Source organism: Ambystoma mexicanum, chromosome 8 (genome assembly GCF_040938575.1).
Source record: "Ambystoma mexicanum isolate Mex_15411 chromosome 8, UKY_AmexF1_1, whole genome shotgun sequence".
Lineage (NCBI taxonomy): Eukaryota > Metazoa > Chordata > Amphibia > Caudata > Ambystomatidae > Ambystoma > Ambystoma mexicanum.
In genome coordinates, this window is record NC_090929.1 from 543,680,825 (window position 1) to 543,699,720 (window position 18,896).

General features: G+C 42.9%; 1 protein-coding gene across 4 annotated transcripts in view; it reads right to left on the reverse strand.

The window, feature by feature from the left end:
- Window positions 1-18,896, reverse strand: part of C8H1orf174 (chromosome 8 C1orf174 homolog) — a 342,838-nt gene that overhangs the window by 226,837 nt on the left and 97,105 nt on the right. For all 4 annotated transcript variants that reach the window (XM_069610261.1, XM_069610258.1, XM_069610259.1 and 1 more), the window contains exon 3: window positions 8,301-8,813. In XM_069610261.1, coding sequence (XP_069466362.1) covers window positions 8,301-8,813 — 513 coding nt within the window. The remainder of the gene's footprint in view (window positions 1-8,300; window positions 8,814-18,896) is intronic.

Here is an 18,896-nt window from a genome sequence, read left to right on the forward strand (position 1 = left end):
TCACCCACACAGCTCCATGGCTGTTTGGAACAGTAGTGCACATAGTACCACAGGAAGAACTATTATAATTGCTGCCGGATCGGAAGAAATAATCCTATCTTTTAATGTGCATGAATAAGTAGGTGCAAAGAAATACATATTTTTAAAAATCAGGCTTCCAGTTAAAACATCATTTTACTCACTTATAAAAAACTCCCATTGTGAATTGGACTATACTTCCAAAAAAATCATTTTACTCCCAATTTTAAAAAAATAGTGAGTTACATACTGCCACTTACAAATCTCATCTGAAGCACTGGCTCCAGATAAGATTGAGGAGGGAGAATTTGACTCCCCATTTTAAACTTTGAGCGTAACTGGGTTTTTCAAGAGTTTAAAAAAAAAAAAAAAAAAAAGTTGAACTTAGCAAGAGAGTAAAGTGTTTGTGACATCCAGCCGACATGTGCAAAAACTGTATGGAAATCATTAGCAAGCAGCAGCTTTCTACATTGTGATAGAATACACCTTTCATTATTTCTCGAAGGTCTGGCCATTTCATCTCTGCTGTGTATATATAAATGTTGAAAAACACAAAAACCTAGCGAATTACATAGTGAAGTAAACATGAATTGTATTGTGTGTTTTGAGGTTCAATAACAGAATTGTCTTTTGATGTTTAATGAAAGTCCTCATTTCCTAGAACTAGAAGTACCTCGTGGTATGCCAATGTCGGGATACAACAGTGCAGAGAGGCAAGGACTCCATGCTAAATTCTATACCTAATCTTATGATCAAATTGTTAATTATATGGCACGTTTGGCAAAATGCTGTACATAGAACATATATCACAATTATACCCAAATTGAAGTTGGTAATCCATCGACCTCGAAAGGATGAAAGGCTGAGTTGGCCTTTCCAGGATTCGAACCTGCGACCTAAAGATCACGCACAGATCGCAGCAACAAACGCTCAACAGTCTGAGCCATCTTATTCGCCAACATCCTTCAGAGGTCGGTAAACGGTATAATAATCACAGTGCCTAGATGTTGGATGAACCATGCATGGAGTGCTACATAAAAAAGGTTAAATACCCATCTAGATTATCACAGGGACAGGTTTTGCTGAGTTTCTATTTCAATTACAAATGTTGCTTTAATTGGACAGCGCATGCACTACCTGGAGAGTCAGGTTTTGGCTATTTTAATTGTAGTCTTGAAGATTTGAGAGGCTGCAACACCTGTGATTGTTGTAATGGCCATTACTCATTCTAGAGCAAGGACTCTGCTGCCACTGACCATTAATAGTAATGTACCCTGCGGACTGCAAGTTCGAATGGTTGTAAACTAGACCGTGCATACTCACATTGGAGTATAAATTAAATTAGAAGTGTAAATATGATCTGCCCCGCAAGAGTGTGAAAAGTATGAAATAGACAACCATAACATGACAAAACCTGAAAATGAATAGGACCCATTAGAAACAAAACAATTGACACTCATTTATTTGCCATCTAATTATACAATTCTAAAATGCTAGCAAAATATATCTGCACAGTGCTTCTGTTTGCTTCACACAACACAGCAGAAGCTGAAAGGAAAGAAATCATTCCTTTTATCACGGTGTGCTGTTTCTTTTTTTAAATGCTTCACAGAAACATTCTGTTTCAGAGGCTTTTCTACCTGGCTTGCAATTACATCCATGTAGAAAAAAATCAAAAGAAGTGTTCTGGTTTCTGTCAAGTAACCAGACATTTGCACTGCCATCTGCTCTAAACCTGTCATATTTACAAGATTTTCATGTGCGATGGTGGCCTGCATGCAATAAAAAGAGTAATACGATTAATTTTGCGATATCCAAACCATGCAACTTTTCCCCCCGTGACAGATTTTTTGGGGGATGGTAAACTGGTGGTTAAAAATGTAGATTAGCGAGTTGCTACACCCTCTCCTTAGAAAACTTGTGAACATGATCTAGGTATGCTCGCAGGACATCAATGCCTGGTTTGATCCAGAAATCTCTGGCAAGTCACCGCCCCATCAACTTGCTCAAACTTATGAGGGACTACAAGAACCTATTAAGTTGACATGACCGAACGTCTTCTCTGCTAAAGAAAAATCAGAAAACCTAGAAATATTCAACAGTTATTTTAGTGAAGAGAAGCAACTCACTTTAGTGCGTTATAAGGAGAAAAAACTCCCCACGAAAAAATAACAGCTAAAATAAACATAGCCCTATGATTTTTATACAGATAAATAGCACCCTTTCTGTAACAAAAGGCATATGGCATATGGCATGGGTTCAGTCTAGCACCCCTGCTATGCTCATTCATCATGAAAAACAATGTGCAGAGGTTAATACCTCAACTAGTCTTCTTATTCAGGAAGTATGTTCAAAGTCATCAATCATATGGTATGGTTACCACTTGGTTCAGAAAATGGCCGTTGGAAATAACTGTGGTAGACTCGCAGGGATTTTCATAATAGCGATAAAGAACGTGCCCCTTTTATTTAAAAACGTTATGGATACATATAGAGACCTATTGGCAGCAAAGATAATATTAGACTGCACTAAGAAAAGAAATGTACAATTGATTACTATTTGCTGGAACACATCACACTTCAACATCGAAGAGATAATGTGCTTGTTAAAAACACTGTTTGAAATGTATGCGATTCATTGGACGGGGATATTTTAATAGCAGGTGATTTTATTCTTCCTGTCTATTGTTGCCAAATGCGAAAGATGCATACCACCATGCGGGAAAGTCATGCAATGTTTTAAAAAACAAATCTTATGGACAGAAATTGAATTCTTTTATGAAAGACTGGGGATTATAGATGCTCAATGTCACCATGAAGGGAGATGAGTCTCTTTCAGGCAACTTTTCCTTCATATTATAAGGACCCCCCAAAACTTTTGCTTATGTTTTCGACCTGTACGGACGTTTTACAGAGAAGTGACTTCCCTGGCCTTTTTGCTCATTTGCCATGAGGAAACGGTCTAGTCAGAATTGGGAAAGTGTTTCCCTTTTTGTCTTTCTACTTTTTACCTTCTTTGGTAACTTGTTAACATTGTACACAGCATCTTACAATGCAGTACAATGGGGATTTTGAATATGCCTAAAGACAAGTTGGTGGCAGCAGATACCTTTTACAATTTATTGCTAGATTATTAGTACACACATTTGCATTTGGCTACCAACAGTGGCTAGTGTCCAAACATGGCCGTGCCACAAGATTTTTCACTTGTTCTTTGGCCATTTTGTTTAGCCTCTTCCTGTCTTCTCAGATCAAGAAATCCCTAATATGGCTATGCATTTCCCAGGAAAGCTGCTGTTTTCGTGGGCAAGTGCATGCCATTTGTGTGTGGACCCAGGAAGTGGGTTGGGACTGTCTGGTCCCAAACCACAAACTGGTGCCAGCAAGTCTAGTGTGCATGCACAAAAGAAACCTGTACTGGTCCGCTATTGGACCACTACTTGCTGAATGAGTGTTGCAGATCACTCACCTGCATTTAGGACAAGAGGAATCCTGCAGTGATTCCAGGAGACCTGAAGAGGAGTCGGCGTGCCCCTGGGTGTAAGTTGGGCAGTCTTTAGGTCTGTGATTGCTTTTTTTTGTGCGCTCGATATTTACTTAGTTCGGTTTTTCAGCGCTTTCCGCACCTTTCTCGCTCTATCCCCCCCATCCCGCTCCCGACCTCCGAGTCATGTGGCGCTTTTTAAGACAACCTCCCAGGGAAGCCCTTGGCCAAGGGCCAGAGGCAATGGGCAGCTCCCTCATTAGCGGCTTCACTCCATATGTGCCAGTGTTCACTGGGACACCTGATGCAGACAACCTACAGCGACGTATAAGGTAAGTGTGGTGTGGGCAAGGAGTACAGCCATTAATGTACTCCAGTAAAACCCTGCCACTCATTAGCCAATATACTCCTATGTGCATTTAGCCCAATCGAGTCAGGCAGCCCCCAATCGAGTCAGGCAGACCTACTCTGCATTTAGCCCAATCGAGTCAGGCAGCCCTACTCTGCATTTAGCCCAATCGAGTCAGGCAGCCCTACTCTGCATTTAGCCCAATCGAGTCAGGCAGCCCTACTCTGCATTTAGCCCAATCGAGTCAGGCAGCCCTACTCTGCATTTAGCCCAATCGAGTCAGGCAGCCCTACTCTGCATTTAGCCCAATCGAGTCAGGCAGCCCTACTCTGCATTTAGCCCAATCGAGTCAGGCAGCCCTACTCTGCATTTAGCTTACTTTGGTAAGGGAGCACTACTCTGCATTTAGCCTTATCGTGTAAGGTAGCAACATATTGCATAATGTTTCTCTAAAATCATTCACTCCTTGTCGGTTATACGCATTTTAGGCCGTTCCTCTTAAATCTAGCCGTTTCCTAAATGTGTTCATAGTACGTCTTTCTATGCATTTTAGGCCGGCTCTCCTGTTTTGAATCTAGGCGATACGTAGCACTGCTCTCTGTATAGAGGGAACCCAGGATGTAAACATTGTACAGCTCACTCATTTTCTCCTCTCGCATCCCGCACCTTCGTTACTTAGCGAAAGGAGCAGGCTCATTACACACACACACAATTACACAACACCTCCATAAGAGGGAAGCTACTGTTGACAACAAAAATTCGAATTCCCAAATAATTCTCCATCTCCTTAAAAACAATTCACCCTGTTAAGTCCATAGTCTACCTCTGCTACGCCCATCCAGACGCCATCCAGACATGTGTGACCATTAGTGTCTTGGCCACCCTCACATAACTAATGGCTGAATTGCACACACGCATAATAGCACCTCCCAAATATTGGCTCCGGTCCCTCAAAGGGCATTCAACCAAACAGCACCTTAGGACCATATTTATTGTGAAAGGTGTATACAAATGACAAAAATGAATGAATGACATGATTGATGAGGTTTTGGCTATGAGGGCTGAGAGGCTCACTTCTTAGGCGGCGAGCACCTGAGTATCTTGCTCTTTGCAGCCTTCATACCAAAGACTCAAAACAGGCCGACAATCACAACTAAATACATTAGATTTACTTCTCTCATGAAAGGATTGCAAATAAATGTAAAGAAAACCAAAAGCATGGCAACTACTTCAGGAAGACCTTACATATACCTTAAATTAGGTAACCTTTTTGAAAAAACGTTCACATTTCCATTACACTGGTGTAAGTTTTGAACCATTGAGGACATGTTAAATTAGTTTTGTCTCGTAACTGTGGGAGGTTCAACTACATTTTCTAGATGCTTTGAAAACCGAGCAATTGATCCAGCTATAAAGGTATACAAAGCTCCGAGTTAGTCATCAGTCCTCCCTGAAAAACTAAAACCACTGTTTTAAAACATGGAACATACCCTGCTTAATCAAGTAAAAGCAGAGCCTATTGGATGTATCTATGGAAAGGGGCAAACTTACGCTCCTTGTTCAAATGTGTGTATATATATATTTATGTCTATTTTTTGGGGTTAGAAAATATAAGTCCAGTAATATCAATCAACCTAAGAAAATTATCAAAGAAAAATACTAAGTAAAATATTTGAAAATAATATGTATTATTGTCTGATGCCTATGAAAGTCTTCAGAGCAATGTGGAAACAGGGACACAGATATTTGTCAGTTGACCTGGATCTCTGCAAGTGTTTTCAACCAAACATCATTTGGGAATAATTAATGCCTTAAAAAGCTGGAATACTGTGCATGTGTCCAAATGTACAAGGTGGTATCGGATAAAGACAATACTTTATCTACTGATTTGCACACTGTATGAAGTTGACATCATTTGTGAATGTATGAGCTTTTATTTTTCATTGCCATCTCCCTAAGTAATTGTGCTAATGACAGCAAACAACTCCGCCGATCATTACCTTACAAATAACCAACAAGAATTACTTTGATGAATGTATGGGTCCAGTTCAAAGCACGCTGGAAGACTACAAAGAGTACTTGCCACAGATTCATCTAATAAATAATCAAATGTACAAAACAAACTAAATCAATTAAACCCTTGAAATAGATTTTGAAATGGACGTTATGCTCTTTTGCACACAATATTCTACACTTTGAGAAAAACACTTCAGCCATTTAAAATATAAAGATGCTATTATGTAACTTTCAGTAGTGATGTATATTTTATCATCTCAAAGTGGCCTTTGTATTTTTCCTATTGTACACTTTCCATCTGCTGTCTCGATTAGGGAAAAGGTTTTGAATACACTATTACGAATACTGAGCAGCTATGTAAACTATAGTACTCCTAAAATGAGTTTGCTTAGCTGTTGCACATTTTTGTAGCTGCAACCATGGTTACAAAGGTAATCTTCATGCTGTCCAATGTGAATTTGTTTCTCTTAAAACTAATCTGGAAGGTATTTTTTAAGGTTTGTATTTTTACACGTACTTTGATGGGCAGCATAATTTCAATATAACGTTTTAAGGCACTGAGGAGAAACCCAGAAGAAAGTACTGTGCAGGCTATTAATCGGAATGCTTTTATACTGCTCAATACTGTGAATGTAATTTTCTCGACAAACTGTGGAGTTGTTGAAGATAACGTCAGGGAGAGTTCCCTTAGTAGTGTTCTGAGGATCCTGACAAGTAAAACCAACATTATGAACGTGTCTACCTTTATGAACGCTCTGGAGCCAACACACAATTCCTTTAATACTAATCAAGACACTCCTAATTTTATTCTGTTAGGTTGTCTGAGATTAATTATAAATGGAGTTATTACTTTTGACTACAATGAACTGAAGTAGAAAACATTAAAATGTTATGCCTGTGGTATATGAACTATGTAAGACAATGAGCTGCGCGAAAATGCTGCCTTATCAAGCAACATCTGCCTAGAACCAAAACCATACAACAAAAGAACATTTGGAGGATCATCTTTCTCTCACCTGGCACCAGTACCCTGGAATGAGCTACCAAAAAATATACGCAACACAAGGGATCGTCTTCAATTCAGAAAACGACTCAAAATGTGGCTCTTTACAAGGAAACAACTAGGAAGCAAATATGCAACGGGAAACAAGCATCCCAGAGAAGGAACCCATCATCCCCAACTTAATCTTCCCTAAACGGAGGGTGGGGGCTGGAGGGATGCCATTACCACATACTGTTAGCCCACAGAGGAAACATAGGTAGGTTAGGACATCACATGGGTGGGACCAGGAGGGCAGTGGGAAAACGGCATGTCCACATACCGCTAGTCCACAGAGGAATCTTAGACAGTTATGGACTACCCTCATGGGAATGGGCAGGAAGGGACCAGAATCCTCATCCCCAACACCAGGGTGGGGGAACATGCCTGCTTCAGCCAGGTACACAAATCACTAATGTAGCATAGAGGAAAATTGCCACCCCCATCATACCTTCAGACCAGCCGGACAAACAATACCAAACTCACAAGATAACCATAGATGTGAAGCAAAGAAACGCAAAGACTAAGAGGCAAGAAAAGAAACCACTAACCCAACTATAAAACCTCAACTTTCCCCACACACCTCACACAACAACCCACACAACCACTTCTCTGCACAGCAATCCGCATGTACTTCACCAAACTGCAAACTCACACCAACCCGATAACCGCACCCAAGCTCAGAGAACGGTGCAAAGGGAACTGAAGCTGCCAAAATGACCTCACAGCGCTCCCCTATACCCACTACACCCTACTAACCTTCCCCACTCCTCCTTTTCAGATCCGCCAGAGCACCTGGGAACCGCTCTGCGGTACAAATAACCTTTAACTTTAACATAGCTGTAATGAAATGCTCAATTCAAGCTTCAGCAGTAAACCAGTTTAATAATACTGTGCAGCAAACTTTTGTTCTAATAAAGTAGAAATATCTTCACTTAAAACATGAATACAAATGCCAAGAAACAGTCAACAGCTGCATAGATCAAAGAAGCGTTACTATAAATATTGCAGCATGTCATTCATTAAAAACCATGTTGCACTGTTTTCTCATTGGTTGGTCTGGCTAAAGTAAGGATGGGACGCTGCTTCATTACTTTTCCTACAGGCAACACAAGTGTGGCTATCCAGGCACTGTTCTGTACACAGGACACCACTTTCCTAGCAACGCTCTGCATCAACTTCACTTGAAGCCTGTAATTAGCTTCCGGTTTCAAGATTCTGTGGTGGTATAGGGTGAGAGGAGTTTATATTGAGCCTGGACCAGCTTGATCGTGCATTTCACTCTTAGAAAAAACACTTTAGCTTGATTTCTGGTAATCACACTTTGTAACATCACTTTACTTGCACAGCAAAAAGGATTGCAATAATTGTATAACCCTTACCAGGTTGGCTTACCTGCATGAGATCAGCGTTTTCAAAAAATCTTCCCAGAGGCATGGGCTGGTTGCTGTCCTCATCCATGAAAACACTAATGTCGACGTGGATTGGTGCTGTCTGCAGTGAACACGCTGCTCCTTTGGTCTCATTTGTTAAAGAATGGCCATCACTACTGTCCTCCTCCGTGGCAATATGGCTACCATTTGATAGACAAGACTCCTCGCCGACTATTAACTGCTGGCAGTCACCAAGTTTGGGGGTGCATCCAGTTGCTACAGCAGCAGCATTTTCTTTGGAAACTGCACCCTCTGCCATGAGGGTGGGAATCCTACGGCCTTTACTTCGAGACATCATGCCGCTGTCGGGAGTCTCTTCCAAACGTTGCAGGTCATTTCTAGCTTCAGTTGGTCTTTTCTGTAAAGGAGCATCTCTGCTCTTGGATACAAGTTCCTGTATTTCTAATTTCACCACACTATTTCTTTCGCATTTGCTTTGTTTTGAAGGCCTCCTGTCCATTTTGTGCGTAGACGCCTGATGTATAAAAAAAGAAAACAACAAACAGTACAAATGGTAAACAGACGTTTTTGATTTATGCAGTACACTGAAGAGGACTTGAAGGGCTTTTACTGATCCTTAAATATCGGCCACTCAAAGAATAACAGACTAATCAACGTGGAAGCAGGGTAAAACGTAATGGGAACCAACCTATTAGAGACCACTGATACATACACATGTAACCCTTGGCGACAGGGGCTCAGCCATACTTTCAAATCACTTTCCAATCGTAGCTTTATTTGCTAGGCCAAGAAGCATAAAAACTCTACAGGCGTCTGAGGTCAGATACACAAAGTTAGGACACTACTTCCCCCCCACCGTCCAACCCCCCTCAACCCCTCCCCCTTTTCTTTTCCTTTGCTCAGCAGTCTGGATAACATGGGTAGGGGCACAACACCTACCAGAAATGTCTCAGCAGTTTCACATTATTATAATGGTGACTTCAAGTAACATAACCCCAATTTATAGCTGTGCAAACATACTGTGGTGGGTCAAAAGGATGAGACAGACCAGGGTTCACCATTTTAAACCTTGTTTATTCAAAATAAAGAAGAACAGGTTTTCCTTTCCCTAAGGGTTAACCTATCTAACAACTTAAACTAGGGTGGTCATCATCAGCGTTAAAGTCCAATACAAGTGTCTGCCAAAACTAACCATTTCTCTTCACTCTCTCAGTTCTGCACTCTGGTGAGGGGACTTCAAGGATTCAAATCGGGTATCTGGAGATCCAGCATGAGTCAAAAGTTTCAGACTGATTTGTGGGAGATCATGCACCGCACTCAGGATCAATGTCCCAGGGTATTGGCGGTTTGCGTCCAGCAAGGTCGCAGCATGTCGTGGGATGGCTCAAAATGCGGGTCTTTTTGAGACTAGTTGATCCCACCAGCCTCTGGGCAGGAGTAGTCTCATTAGGAACCCCCCCAGGCCATTGGAAGGAAAGGTTGCATCAGTCTCTGCTTACACAGCAGGCTTTCAGTTGCTCGTAATCTATATAGACTTCTATTCTTCATCTTCCTCTTCCTCTTCGGGTTCAGCTCCAGTGATCGACTGTCAGCAGCTTCAAGTTTCGGAGTATTTATCATCAGGAACTACAGCACAACTTCTGCAAACTCTCCCTGTAGTTTACAGAAAGGAACGGTCTGGCTGTCCAATCGGGACACTCCCCACCCCCCAATTGGGACTTTGTTCCTTGCAGGCATGGTAAAAGACAAAGGGCTGCAGATTGTTGGACTCCTCCCTCACTTCCTGCCTTCTCAGACACTCTGGAGCTTTGGCAGGGATTACAAAGGGTTTTTGTCAAAGACTATACTTCCTCGGAGGTCGTTCCTGCCTAGAATGGCAGGGGAAGACCTCGGAAACAACAAGCAAATCATTGGCAAAACAAGGTGGCTCTTCTGTGCATTACCAATGCCAATTTAACAGCCAGCGAGAAGTCGACTAAAAAGTCACCAGGGTAAAACCACTGCCATCAGCCATTCAAGCAAACTTACAATTGTAACAATTTACAATTGTAACAAAAAAGTTACCAGGTAAATAAAAAAGGGGATACATTGTATCCCGCCACACTACCTGTACCTGTGTACCTGTTCATGTAAATCAACGTAAAGGGGATGTGAATCCCACTACTTCTTGGGAACAGTAGTTCATCCAAGAAACAACAATTAAAAAAGAAGTTGCTGCATTTAATAAGCTGTGTGCTGCCATAGTACATCACAGTCAGTCCAAAGTTATAGGAAACTAACTCCAATCATAAATTATGGAGAGACATAAAAAGGTCACCCATAAAAAGAGTAAAAGACTAGGTGAGGGAAAAGGATTCCCACTCACCTAAGAACAAAGTAAAAATAATTATCATTTCCAAGCTAAAAGTTGTGAGGTTGGCACAGGTCAGGAAGATTTATCATAAATATGAAAATCTTACCCAACACGCGTCCACTTCGTAGCCTCTTGGTACGCCTTCTCCACACAGGTGTTCCTCTGTGCTTCCAGGCCATCTCAAGGTCAGAGTCTCTGCCTCCCCATAGCCATTTTAAACTCCTGGGTCTCTCTCCAGGTTTGTTTTTACTCCTCTCACTGTTGCGATGCCATACTGAGGCTTCCCCAGTTTCCAGCAATAGCACTTTCTTTGTGTTTGTGTAATGCTCAGCCTAACTCCATTGGGTTTCTTCGTCCCAATGTCAGGTAGTTCTTTATTCTTTCCTACTCCTTGGTGTTTACTCGTCTCAGTACCAGAGAGATATTTAACTTCAGGAGAGGCACTACATTAACAGATGTAGGAGGATTCTGTTTTTTTTTAAAGATATTTCTTTACAAATAAAATCTATCATTCATGAGTGAGATGAAAAGGGAGTTCCTCCTCGGAACAGGAGTCCTATCCTCAAGGGGGAGTTTGGGGGGGGGGGGGGAACTCTCCCTACGAGATCCCGCTTCCCGCCACACCTAGGGGGGAATATTGCATAGCGGGCTGACCTCTCTAGTCGCACAAGGAAAGTGACCCAATCCCACGTTTCAAGAAGGGAAAACAATTATGCACACCACAATGGCCATGGATTGAAGTCGTCTACTCAATGAAATGGCACTTGTAAGCAAAATAACACCATAATGATCCTCAAGACCCCATGACCTATTCCACTGAACCCATGGGTGACCAATTTGAAAACAGAGGTCCAGATTATAAGGGTTCTCAAGTAAAAGAGGCCAGTCTAAAATGAGAAATGTGGTATATTACCTAGCTATCTTCAACTAATCTTACACCATATTTCTTTCTATTTTCAGTTATTTTCTAAATTAAGATTGAACTTCCCCCAAACAATCTGTACAATTCAATAATAAACCAGACGTCATTGTGGCTATATTTATGGCCTCACACAAAAAGGATGACCTATATTAGCAACCAACAAAACCTTATTTTCTCATTCATGCGGTCTGGCTCTCTCCCCTTATCTTCCCTTGATACTCAGCGCTTTGAAAAGGCTGCACTCAAAGTGCTACAGAAGCAACAAACCTATTAAATTGTCTTTTTTTGTCACAGTTGCTATGTGAAAGGACCTATGTACCTTTGTTCAAAAGGTGCATTCACAGCACAGGTGTCCAATAGGGCACAGGACGGGTTCTGTATGGTGCTTTGCATGTGGACTGCATGCATGTGGTGGGCAGGAGCTACCTGTGCAGATCAAGGAGTAAATCCATCTTCCACATACGATGCAAACTAACATTTTCTCCATTATTTATGATCCCTTGTGCTTTAAATGATTTGTCCTAATGCTTATTTACAGATCACCCAAATAAAGAGTTAATGCAATATAGGTAGCTTGTTCGTCATCGGTTGGCTTCGAGAGCTAAATATAGCTGCAGGTAGCGGTTTGTGTCAAGCAGGAACTAAATAGCTCAGAGCTCCCCTCAATTTGGAACCGTGAGTAACTTTCATATGCAAGGTGGGGACACAAAACTGCCAGCAAAGCAAGCAGTCACTGTGGCTATACAGAAGGTTGTCAGGTGAGTAGTGCATGCAGTGATGCGTGCAGGTGAGAGCTTCCGTTATTTTATTGTTTTTTTATAACACATCTAAAACCTACCCGAGTTCGGGTTCTAAGCGCGGATCCAGGATTCGAACCTCTGTTGCCCTGCACGGTCTTGTTCCAGAGACCAGCGCGTTACCCCTGTGCTATGCTTCATTCACTGGTTTCACAGGTCATCTTACGTGGGAGAGCAGCACACGTTCAAGCAAGTTGAGCTCTTCCCTAGATTTATACACAACTGTGTGTTGTGAATGAGCTGCATAATGGCGCAGTGGTGTTCTCTGCACATGTCGCTGGGTACAAGTTTTAAGCAGTGAAATCATGTGTGGTGCCACTATGGTTTTTGTAGAGTGCCACAGCTAATTGAAGTCACAGAATACTAACATACATGTCAGCAATAAAACTGCCAAACAGTGTGATAGTTGAATTACAGTCACAAATAGGAAAAAAATAAAAACGCAGAATGATACGAGATGACATACCCAGAGTCGCTAGAATGGCATTTCTAATATTGTTCAACACGCAATGTACCCTTTGATGCAACATACCATAACACATTTTTCACCGCCCCTTCCCCAACCCCGCACCAATACACCTTAAAAAACAAAACAATGTACCTCTCCACGGTACAGTGCAGGTGAAAACCATGCTCCCAATGCACAGGGTGTTCGCAATAAGCAACGCTACACATTGCACCATCTACTGTCCCGAAGGATAGGCGCTCAATGCTGTCCGCAAAACGGCATTGTGTGCAGAGTGATGCATCGTTGTGTGCTTAAGGTGACCTACGTTTGTACACTTCATGCCACAGCATTGTTGGGGTATGGATTTGAACAAAACTTTCAAAAGATTGAGCAGCCGTGCAGGCTAGGTTCACACCTGTCAATGTTTTTTATTTAAAAAACACTGTTTAAAATGTGCCCTATGCTTTGTCAAAGTCCAAAATAAAACATGTTCTGAAATAAGGGGACCATTATAGTCAGTAAAAGGGAGTTGCAGAGTGTCCAGTTGCTGTCCAAGTGGCTGCGATTATCAAGTCCAGTGTTGGAGTCACAGCATCAATGTGTTGCAGTGGCAACAGCTGTCCCAGGCTCCTTTAGTTATCCCAGATTATTTTGACAAAATGGAAAAAGACTATGTCCAGCTTTCTAGTGGGCAGATCGAACAGTTACTATAGGCAGAGAGATGTTAACAATGTACATTAAAAAGCGTAAATTATTTGAAGCCGGATTAAACAGTTGTACAGAGTGGTTTCTAATATTTTCGAAATGTATGTATGCAATGGGTGAGTGGCAGATACTCTTTTACTCTACCGAAGGAGAAAACTCATTTTTACTCTTGAAATTGGATTTGCTCTCCAATTTCAAAGAAAGAGTAAACTTCTCCCACCTCAAAATCCTAGTTGGGGCCCTGTACATAATAATCTGATGGCAACCCCAAGAACGTAGCTATGCGTCATCAATGGTTATGGTCCCTGTATGGGAAGACGTCTCTTACTAGATGAGGACTGTCTAACCTCAAGTCAGTAAAACCTCCATGCTACAACAAATCCAGTGCCTGTGAATTTAAAACAAATCTTAAGTTAAAGCAACTGCGCTTCTCTGTCACCCATTGCTACATGCTTCGTTGGATGAAGACATAGTTGTAACAATTTATTATAGTGGCCAGAATCCGCCTCTTTTGAAGAGGCCAAATATATATCTCTGCAACCGTGGCAGTCTATTACTGCCTTGCCATTCCCTGGCATGCGCCGACACGTAGCTCCCGAATGAAAATAAATTTTAAAATAAAAAAAAAAAATCGCCTCTCTCCTTGTACTTTACTTCTTGACTATCAGACATCCAGGCCGAGTTGGACGTCATTGGATTTTTGTGTATGTGTGAGCACAGTACAAAGAATTTGTGGTTGACCGATGTCGGTGCGAAGGAGGTTATGGGTTATAGTAACTTGGATAGTCCATAAAACAGGGGTGTAAATACCTAGGAGTAGCAGGTGCTAGGTGAGCAAAGCTATGCTGGTGTTGGATGGGCTGGCACATGTCCGCTAGTCATCCTTTATCCCTCAGCAGTTTTTGACACTTGACCATGAGGGTTATACTGGAGATTGGGTTATACTGGAGATTGTATCCTCCATCATGGGTAAAGGGGACCTGGGATTCGTTCAAAAAATTATCCAGGTAGGTCCCCGCATTCTATGGTGCTCCACATGAGTTCATATCGTCACCTACATTATTTAACGTGGAGCCGCTGGAATAATCTTGTTAAAGGCATTAGGGTCTACATCCACCAGGATGCAGATGACATGCAATTACGTTCGAAAGGCTTATGGTAAACTTCCATCAACTGGTGGCCAGCCTCTAAGCCGCAGAGATTCAAATCCGCACATTTTATTGAAGGTAAATCTCTCGAACATACTTTTTGCTGATTCACTCATCTTTTTCGATGTCAAATGTTCGACTTTGGTTAGCATCACTCACTTAAGAACTTATAGTTCACTCAATAGGCTTTCAGACACCTCAATTTCTGCCACCTCTCTAAAAGTCTGGTCTTATCAGTTCCCATGCAGGACATTCACACATTGGTTCAGGCTTTGGTTTTTTCAAAATTGTACGGCCAAAGCGCCCTTTTTTGTGGTCTTCCAGTTTCTTCTGTGGCTCACCTCTTTGCATGAGGAAGCACAATTTGTGGAGTGTACTTGAAAATTCAATCATTTTACTCATAATTTTTCCAGTTTGCAGGTTAACAGAAGCTTTTTCTAGCTAGTTTAAAGTAGGTTGCATGGCTTTCAAGGATCTGGCTGAGAATCGGTCTTAGCCAGCAGCTGCAGACACATGCAGTATGGACATTAGGAGAGTGGGTCTTAAGAGATGTAACAATACAAAACTACCTATGCACGATTTCTCAGCTGCTTTCCCCATCGTTATTTTTGTGCGTTTGTCACGGCTAGATTCTGCAAAAATCTCCCCCTACCCTCAAAAAAACGTGGAATACTTGTTTAATATGCTATGAAACTACTTATTTGGGCTCAAGTTCTTTATTCTGGGTTACTGTATCTGGCGTAGTTTCATTTTTTTAGGTCATTACCTGAAAAGTTGCACAAGTGCTCTTTCAATCCATTTTTGCAGGGAACCCTGCTGTTGCGGAGTAAGGGTGCTGCTTAAAATGAAAGAAAAGAAAAAAAAAGAGGAACAAACGTTATACCCATGACTTGCCAGTTTGCAGACTGTGCCACAGCAGCTGCCAAACAAAAATAAGGTTGGAGCTTTGGTGGGTATCCCTTGAGTGTCCCCCCCACCTAGGTTCCAGTGTGTCTGGGCAGGCAGGAAGTGGGGGACGAATAAGTCACTCCCCTGCCCTTTATCTGCAAGAGTGCCTGAATTGAACCAGTTCCCACTGGGGGTCTGGCTGTCCTAATTGGACAGCCACCTGCCAATTTCTGTAAAATACTGAGAGTGTTTGGAGAAGAGTGTGGGAAAACTGAATTTAAAAAGTGACGTTCCTGAGGAGAAAGGCTAGTTGACCACTGGAACAGAAGAACCGAAGCTGAAGACAACCAGAGACGCGTGCAGACCTTCCAATCACTGAAGCGACCACTTCTCTCTTGACCCCATTTACTACTGGACAGAGGTGCTCTGAAGAGGAGGCCTCCGTCCCTTTGGCTGGTGTGACCATACAGCCCTGCAACAAACTACAAATTGATCCATCTGCCGAGGTGCCTTGCCTTTCCAGAGCTGCAGACTGAATACCAGGAGACTTCCAACCTATTTGCAGTATGTCGTCTTTACGAGGCTGAATCAGTCCAGAACATTGGGGAGCTCCAGTTGGACCTCCAGAGGCACAATCCGACTCATCTAAGTCCCCTCACCAGAGTGCAGGACTTCAGAATCGAAGAAAATTGACCGGCCGAATATCGTCCTTTGTTGGTGCTGAAAAAAAAGGCAACAAAACCGCAGACTGAAGGAATCTGTGCCAAGGGTCCGGTCTCGAGACCACTAGTAAGACATCATTCAGAGTCCTTTCATCACTAGACAGTGGAATCAGGAGACCAGGTCTGTTGCTGCTGCACAGAGGAGAATCCAGCTCAAGCATTTCTTCCAACCTGAGGTACTGTGGGGTAAAATGTATAACTTACCCTGAACCGAGTCGCTCCAGAGAGACTCAAGTGCGTGAAGAGGTGTTGAGGGTGTCCACCCTACCTCTGACCCAAGCTTACCAGCTTGTGTCCCTTTAGGGAGCAGGGTCCTCGTTGTGTTATATTGCTAAGTAACAAACTAGAGACTGAAAGTATCCTGAGGAAGTTTTGCTTTTCTGCTGCTTAAGACTTTGGATTCACCCCTACACTTATTTTGTATAGTTATGGATTGGACTTTTAAAGTGTTAGTTTGTCCAAAAAGTAACCTTGTGTCCTTCCTAAAAGACATTATCTTAGGTGGTTTTGTGAACTAAATACAATTACCATATATCTTTGAAGTAACACAAGAGCATGGTAGTACCGATAATATGGTAGAACTGTCAGTGTCAAATTCTGTAGCAATTGTACCACGAGCAACTACCATTGCTTCAATGGCATTTGAAAAGTATTAAGAATTCCTATGTGTCTTGGTTAAGTGAATGTCATGAGCGCTACTCCCGAGGAGCCAAGACTGGCCCAGCGTCCCCGTTAGCAGGCTCATCATCCACACCCCCGGTTCCAGCAGACCCCTACAGGGGCCCTTTGGACCATGTCCTGGCGCCTCTGGCGCCAGGCTCATAAGGAACCACAGTCCCGGCGCCATGGGCGCCGGGCTCATATTCTTAAAGTGTGCAGTAGTGATTGGGTGGACTTACCTGTGGCAGACCATGCTGCATACTCACCTAGAACAATCCAAGCTGGGTGAAGTCCCAGCCACTGGCTGGGAGGGACCAATCCTCTGTTACAGGAACTCCTTTCTTACCTGGGTGAGGCTGGAGGAAGAACACGCCCCAAAGCACTTCTCCACTATTTAAACCACGCCCGATAGAATTCACGTGCTTCGCGTTATTCTGCAACAGCAGCAGGACGCTCACCGAGTCGGCTCCTGCATTCCAGGTCCAGACACACCCTCAGCTTCTCGAGCAGCAACCTGTGGATGAAGAAAAGGCACAGGAACATCTACTCATCAGAATTCAGCCACAAGAGTCCAGTCTCCGACAACCTGCAAATAAAGACATAAGGTTAGAAAACGGGCAACACGCTCGCAGCTGCGCTCGCTTACCTTATCCATCCGTGATCACACCGGAGTTCACCGCGGCCTTCGCTTCGGCAGCATCCCAGCACCTGGAAGACAAAAGACATTGTTAGTGGTGTCCGAGCCGAAGGGTTCGCAACTCAGTAATACTTACGCGCTTCTTCACGCGCAGCAGCGGCAGCATCGCCCTCAGCATTTCGGCACCTGAAAGGAAGGAAAAGACATTATCAGAGGCGCCCATTTGGAAACGGCCACAATTCAGTTATACTTACGTGCCACCACACGTGCAACAGCGGCGGCATCGCCCACAGCATCTCGGCACCTGAAAGACAGAAAAGGACATTATAAAAGGATGCTCATTCAGAAGCGGCCTCAGATCTTCTATACTCACGAGCCTCTTCTTGCACAGCAGTGGTGGTGTCGCCAACAGCTCCTCGGCACCTGAAGGACTATTACAAGCCACAAAAGGACACTGAGCCTAAACACTGAAATCATCCAGTGACGTAACTGGATTCCACGCGCCCCTGCACCAGAAGCAGGATGGAGAGCTCGGCTTTACTAAACCAAAGGTGAGAGTTCGTGGAGACCAGTGGAGAACCAAGAAGTGGGAAAAGCAGAATATTGGTGGGAGAACTTATCCAACCAACTTGTAATTACCCCTTTTTCTTCCACCTGCAGAAAACTCACCTTACAAGCCAGACAGTCAATATTCAGAGGTCCTGCCCAGAGCGTCTTCTGAGTTCTACGCCTCATCATAGTCATAGAAGCAACTGTAGCAGTCCAGTTTGGGTCAGCGCCTCCGTGGGAATCAGGTGAGCGTTACAGTGAACTAAGTGTTTATCTACCTTCCTTGTATAAATATAATAAATGTACATTTTAATATAACATTTTATGTGTAAGTGTTTCTTTGGGCTATTGTATTTACTGGGTTCAGTGTACTCAACTACAGCTCACATGTACCTCCTATGATAAGCCTGGCTGCTCTGCCATTCTACCAAGATACTTTGGGTAGTACTTCAGTACAGACTGAAGAGTTGGGGACCTGTATGCCAAAAGTGACTTCAGGAAACCTTCCCTAACCGTCTACATAACCCTTCTAGAAATCAGTGAACAATGTAGGTTGCCACCCAGCAGTACTCTGCGCTTCCCCCAAAAATATGAAATATCCAAATATATATTGAGGAAGGAGCCCCATCGGAAGGGTTTATAATGACAAGCATCATAGCACAAGGCTAACAGAGCTTTAGGAGCATTACATTTGAGGAGGAGACTCGGGCGCATTACTGAAGCCTCAACACGTGTCGGGTAAGTGCCATTTTTAAAGAAAATACTGCT